The following is a 6,659-nucleotide window of genomic DNA, read 5'->3' as shown; positions in this document are numbered from 1 at the left end:
TAAAATGCAAGCTATATGTCTTTTGGTTATTGAGTGTAACTATATTATTAATTGAATCCTATCCTACACATGTGGGTTGAGGCTTACATCTAAAGTCTAGGGGTGGTACTCCTATCACCCATTCCTCAACATTCTTACAAATACAATAAAAACACCTTATTCTTTCATAATATTCATTCCACAATTTCAGATGTTTACACCTTTCCTCCTGCATGTACAGACACTAGGGCCTTGCAGTCTTCTTTATCCTTTATATAATAATACTAAATCTGCTCTTACTACCTTACCATTAATATAATAATATTTTATCATAAATTTATTATAAACATTGATATATGGGATATTTATAAATATAAATTTTCTTATTTTGCTCATAAATTCTTTTTATGATGGGGATACCAGAGGTGTCTTCTAATATTATAAGCAATATAAGGGGGACCCTGGGCAGTGGGGACTATTAATCTTTATTACTTTGCTGTTTCATATAAATTTCTTGGAAAAATGGGTTTTTCTATGGGGGTTTTTCTATGGCCCAGTTTCCCATAACTCCTGGTTAATCATGTTTCAATTGTTACAAAAGGAGTAACAAACTGCATCTAGTTTTAAGAGAGGCCTGGGCTGTTCTGCCTCACTTATTTGTGGCACTATGCCTGGAACAGTTGGTCCCAAAACACTGCTTTCATTTCTGGAATTGCTGCTTTGATCAATATTTTGGGTTATGTTATTTATTAAAGATGAATAAATCTTAAGTACGTAAGATTTCCCATATATGAGCCCAATCACCAACATCACAACTGCAAAAATAAGTGTGGGAATTAGCAGGGGCCAGCTACGAAGTTTCCTGTTTTCAGGATTCCTCCTCATGCCTGGACCTTGTCAAACAGCATAAGCAGCATGGCCCACACCACTCAGGGGTCTCCTTACATCTTTACAAGCAGCAACTTGAGAGGTAGATATATACATATATTCATATATACACACACACAGAATATGCATATTCTACCTGCCTAGTAACAACCAAACATTACTGGGCAACATCCAGTTTACATAATGTTAAACATTTTTCTTTGGTCTGGGCCTCTCTGGGAGTCTCTGCTTCAGTGAGTGTGGGATGATGTGCTTCCATTTCCCAAGGCCCTGGGTGGTGCTGATGCCTCTGGTCCAGTGCACCAGGCTGTAAAGCTCTCTGAGAGCAAACAAGGGAGTACCTCTCCTATATACCAGTGCCTTCCCAGCAGGTAAACAGTGAATATTTGTCAATAAATAAATGAGTGAATGGATTTCACATGGAAAGACTCAGTTTTCCTTTATACAACATAGGTGATCTCCCAGGTCTCTCCACTAACATTGCAGGACTAGATCTGTGGGGAAAGACATCCTCAGAGCCAGGCCCTGGTCCATGCCCACCCATGGACCTGGAGCCGCAGGGCCCTCTGGGGTTGTGGCCTGTGAGAAGGAAGACACTATGCCCAGGCCAGAGCCACCCGCTGCTGTCCTAGGAGAAGCCCTTTTCATCCTCTGCAGACCTCAGAGTGACCTCAGAGCACTCTCTCCCAATGGGGAAGGGCCCATCCCCAGGAACTCATCCCCACTGCACCCATCTCATCTGCAGAGAGTGGTGGAAGAAGCACCCCACCCATTCCTGCCCCACCAAGCTCCACCTTCATGTAGCCAAGACCAACCATTGTCAATGGAAATTGGTAGGAACCAAGGAACACAGGTGGCCTCAGATGTTCCCTTTTCTATTATGTCAAAAAAAAAGTAGCTTACTCTGAAAACAAGAAGAGTGTATCTTTGTGGAGTATCCCAGAGAGACTCCATGGGCTCCCTTCTTCCTCTCTGACTCCACAGAGGGTGCACAGCTGTGACTATGACTCCAGAGCTCTGTGATGTGCCCAGCCCAGGCCTAAGATTTTTACCACTAGATTCAGGATTAAGAGGTATCCTCCCTGTTACTTGATTCCTCAGGCCTTTTCATCCATCATTTCCCCTCAAGGGCCAGAACACTGAAGGGAGAAAGAAAACCCACATGGTGGCCTACCTGGTCTAGCCTAAGGAGAGCTCAGACCATGGGTACAATAAACCCAAGAAAACAAATAATGAATAAGAAAAAACCCAACTCATCCCAGAGAGTGATGAAGGAGTTAAAAACAGGCCTTAATAGAGGACTCAGGCTGAAGATATCATCATGTTTATTGTTATATGTCTTTCTCTCATCTCTGGTCTTAGAGTAGCCCATCAGGACAGATCATGGTTTGAGCTACCAACCCACAAGCCTTGCTGAGCAGCTGCCCACCCCAGGAGGAGCACAGGACTTTAGCGATATTCTGACTCCACTCAAATGGGAGTTTACAGCCTAGTTGGAAGGGTAAGGCAGACACACTTGAACACGAAGCAGCCATTCAAGATATGTTTGAAAGGCAGTTGCAAAGTGGATGGTGTAGACAGTTCAATGAGTTCTAGAAAGTCAGCATAGGCTTCTGTGGATAGGAGCAAGCAGAAAAGGCTCCATAGAAGATGTCCTGAAAGATTGGCTGGATTTCAGATGATGGGAGTAGCAGAGAAGTGGTCCAAGAAGTGGGCACAGAATGAGCAAAAGCTTGGAGACAACACCAAAGGTATGTTCTGGGAAACATCCTGATGCATCCTGGTGGCCATACTGGTCTAACGAGAACTAAGGATATGTAATATGTACAGAGGAGGAGGCAGGTGTGAGGCTGGAAAGTTGTCTGAGACCCATGTGTGGATCCTGAGGTAGCTTGAAAAGAAGTTTGCACATCACCTCTGCAGCAGGCAGCCTCTGAATGTCTTTGGAGAGATGCAAACAGGAAGGTGTTGGAAATTGTGGCTGCTGAGAAAGGAGGAGCAACATTTGCATGTTAGGAGGAGGCATCTCAGCCATACTTCTTTTTTAAAAATTGGCACCCTTTACTCCAGCACAGGTACCCCCTTTCCCTTCAACACAAGGTCCTCCTTGGTCCTTCCAGCCACCAAGACCCTGTGACTCTGGAAATATGTCACAAGGTTTACAGCTAGCACCACTCTGTTGCCACTGGGTACAATCAGCTGAACCACAGCTGGGGGCCTCGGTGTCCAGGCGGCGTGGTTTGGACTCATGACAGCCTAGGTCTCCTGGGTATGGAATTGGATTTGGACCCAAGCATGGGCTAGGAGAGTGCCGAGCCTCCACACACGGTTCTGGGCTTGGACAGGGCTCTGGAGGGGGAACTGACTCTGGAGACGGGCAAGGTTCTGGGAGCTCACAGTGCTGTGGACACGGACATGGCTCTGCTGGTTCACATTGTACTGGGCGAGGACGTGGGGCTGGATGTGGTTCTGGATGTGATTCTGGACACAGACAGGGTTCCAAAAGTCGCCGTGGTGGAGGACAGGGGTGGGGCTCTGGGTTTGTGCATCGTTCTGGGCATGGGTATGGACGTGGAGCAGGATGTGGGCATCTCTGCAGTGATGGCTTCAGACATTGATCCAGACGCCGGGCTGGGTGGAAGCTTGGGAGTGGTTGTGACTCGACACGTGGCCTCAGCTCTGGGCAGGAAGCACCCCAAGAAGATCGTGGGGCAGAGCTCTCAGAACAGCATCTGATGGGAGGAATCTGAGTAGAACACTTTCCTGGGGGAACCTGCTTGGGGCAGCAGGGGGAGAAAATCTCTATTCGGCACTTGGGTCCAGATCTCTGAGAGCTGCCTGAAGTGGGACCCTGAGGACAGCCACTACTATAGATGGGCTCAGAGCGGCGGGGTGGGGTGCAGTAGTTATAGAAACCTGCAGAACATATTGATGGCAGGCGGCTTCTATTGTAGGGCTCAGCACATCGTGGTGGGGAACAGTTGCGGTAAGAACGCTGCAGCTGGTGAGGAGGGAGGCATCTGCTCGTGCTCTGAGAGTAACGCTGCGTGGTGAAGCTCCTATAAGAGCCCTGAGTCTGGCACTGGGGTGCGCAAGTGCTAAATGAAGCCCGAGATTGACGCTGGGGAGCATGGTTGCCGTAGGAGTCCTGATATTGACGCTGGGGCAGGAATCTTTGCTGAGTCTGGTACACTGCAGGGCAAACTACATGAGGCTGAACAGGCTGAGGACAGGCTACATGGGTCTGGACTGGGCATTCCACACAACAGCTGTCTGTATAACAAGTTGGAGCACATTCCACATAGCAGATCTGAACAGGGGGTGGGGCTTCACATTGCACGTGGGAAACCTCAGGTTGGCACTGGCCCTGGCATTGAGCACAGGAGATTTGAGATTGGCATGGAGCCTGGCACTTCACCTGGGTGGTCTGGGACTGACATGGAGCCTGGTATTTCACCTGGGAAACTTGAATGGGGGATGGTGCGGGGCATTCCACAATTTGCATCTCAGAAGGGGCTTGAGCCACTACCTGCCTCTTGGCACAAGTGGACTTAGAGGGGCAAAGAGAGGAACCCTTCACACAGCACTGGGGGAGCAGCAGGCAACACTGAATCTGCTTCCGGTCACACATCGCTCTGATGCAGGTGGGTGAACAGAATCTGAGGGTGGAAAGACTAGAGTCAGGAGGGTGAGAGTTGAAGAGAATCCAGGACCAAGGGGAAGACTCTTTGCTTCTTCCTTGGCTTTTTCTCCCCAGCCCTAAATCTTTACCCAAGAATCCTTACTGAGTTATCTGGACCCAAGATTAATCACCACTAGTCATGAGATCTGCCTTGGATCTGCCAAACGACCTGACTCAGGTCCTGATGTAAGTAAGAGGCCTTCAAAGGCACAGCCAGCATTGCAGGTGCCCAGGGGCTCCCTCAGGAGGGTGGGCTACCAGCATCCAGAACAAGAGGGCACTGATGAAAATAGAACCCCTAGGGCTTCCCCAGGTCCAAAGTGGTGAGTGGGAGCTCTGCTGGAAGTAGAGATAATACCATGTTCCCAAGACTGCAGTCCAATGTGGGAACTCCACACCCACAGGAGCTGGGATATCCTCACATGCATGCAGTGGCAGCACGCACTTGTCCAAGCAGGTAAAAACTCACATACGGGAAAAGATTTCCGAGTGCTTGTTCCCAGCACTCCAGTACCATGTGCACTCAAAGCACCCACTGGAAAGTAAAAGCATGTAAGCAGGGCAAACCTAGCTTAAAAGATTTATTTCTCTATATTCAATCCTTTTAGGTGAATTTGTTTAAACAGGCCCTCAACATACACATACAAAACACATGAGGCTTGGAAAGGCTCAGAACCAGCATGGCAACTTGTCCAGGCAAGCTGCTATTCAATCACCTGAAGTGAAACAGTTATCTTAGCTTCAGCAATGCTTTCTCCCCAGCCCCTCTGAGAGGCAGGGCACAGTTACCCAAAATGGGGTAACCCAGAAAGCGCAAGTTTCCAAGTTACATGACTGACATTCAGCCACGCATAAAGCTCTACACAGCAAGAATATTGTCCCTGTGGCTGGGGAATGCAGGCGGACTCCACCACCACAGGCAGCCAGGGAGAGCAGAGGGCAGTCCTCAGTCTGCTCTCCTCCCCAAACTCACATACAGGAAGCCCCATTGACCAGCACAGCACGGGGGCTGATTTGACAAACAGCTCATCCAACAAAATATTTCTCAATAAGTTTTTGAAATGCTGAAAATGCTTCAAATGAAGAGTAAAACGTTCCATTATTTTATAGGGAATATATAAATACATACACTTTTGGAAACAGTAAGCCTCCTACATACAACTCTGCTTACAAGGTGTAAATTATTAATTCATCTTTTCCAAGGAAACAGGTCCTGATGAGAGAAAATGAAACCTGATGATGAGGTCAGGGTTATCCCCTGAAAGCCCACCAGACTTTTCTCCTCAGGGTGATGTACCATTCTTCCTCTGCTCCCAGCTTCTCCCCTCACTATGTCACACTCCTGTGAATCTGACACTCCCTAAGCATCATCTACACCCCAATCCTAGGACCCAAACCCTAGACTTACCCTCCTCACAGGCAGGCAGTCATTCAGGCTGAGGCATCTGGACTGAGGGCTGTCTTTATATAAGGGATTCAGGGTCTGACTTAGACCATGAGACAACTGGTTGGCATCTGCCTGGCTCATGATCTAGGATGGCATTCCATTGGCCATTCCCCTCCCTGTGTGCCTGTCCTTGCAGTCACCTACAGAATGTGGGAGTGTCTCACCTCAGTGTTGAAGCTTCTGGACTATGAAGGAGCAGATTCTTTTTTGATTCCTCCTTCTTCATCCTATCAGGTTTTTTCTTCCATGCATAGAAGACCTGGTGGTGGGGATGATGAAGGGTGGTAAAGGTATCTTCTCTCCTGAAAGATTATTCCAGTCCCTTACTTTCCTCTTTGTCTCAGATTCTCACTAGATAGGTATAAAAGAGGAAATGTTCCATAACTTGGAGTAATAAAAACCACCTCAAAGATAAAGGAAACTTTACAGAATGAAGAGAACATTGGGTTGGTGCTGAGTCTAACATCCCAGCTTGACTATGTACAGCTGGGTGAGTGAACTTTCTAATGAACCTAAGTATTAATTTACTTACCTGCAAAATGGAGATATTAAATCTGTCCTGAGTTTTTGTGAGTATTAAGGCAATTGTTTTATTCAAAAGCATCCAGCCAAAAATGACATTCAATATATCCAACATCCACTCAGAGTAAATACTGACCATAA

At 47.3% G+C, this 6,659-nt stretch overlaps 1 protein-coding gene across 2 annotated transcripts; it reads right to left on the bottom strand.

Annotated features, from left to right (window-relative positions):
* Positions 1 to 2,175: 2,175 nt before the first annotated feature.
* KPRP (keratinocyte proline rich protein) lies at positions 2,176 to 5,990 on the bottom strand. Of its 2 annotated transcripts, none has more exons than XM_017673437.3 (2): positions 5,958 to 5,990; positions 2,176 to 4,526 (listed from the first exon to the last, which is right to left on the bottom strand). In XM_017673437.3, exon 2 carries the CDS (start codon positions 4,496 to 4,498, stop codon positions 2,912 to 2,914), a length of 1,587 nt encoding a protein of 528 aa, XP_017528926.3. In that variant the 5' UTR covers positions 4,499 to 4,526; positions 5,958 to 5,990; the 3' UTR covers positions 2,176 to 2,911. The 2 variants fall into 2 exon arrangements, with proteins under 2 accessions (XP_017528926.3, XP_017528928.3); XM_017673439.3 differs by lacking the exon at positions 5,958 to 5,990 and adding an exon at positions 5,679 to 5,951.
* Positions 5,991 to 6,659: the final 669 nt, after the last annotated feature.

This window comes from Manis javanica, chromosome 4, assembly GCF_040802235.1.
Source record: "Manis javanica isolate MJ-LG chromosome 4, MJ_LKY, whole genome shotgun sequence".
In the NCBI taxonomy this organism is placed as follows: Eukaryota; Metazoa; Chordata; class Mammalia; order Pholidota; family Manidae; genus Manis; species Manis javanica.
The sequence above is the reverse complement of the archived record's forward strand: the minus strand, read 5'-3'. Positions and strand labels throughout refer to the sequence as shown.

Coding starts and splice junctions, on each gene's coding strand:
- KPRP (XM_017673437.3), bottom strand. CDS start 4,498: ATGTGTGACCGGAAGCAGATTCAGTGTTGCCTGCTGCTCCCCCAGTGC.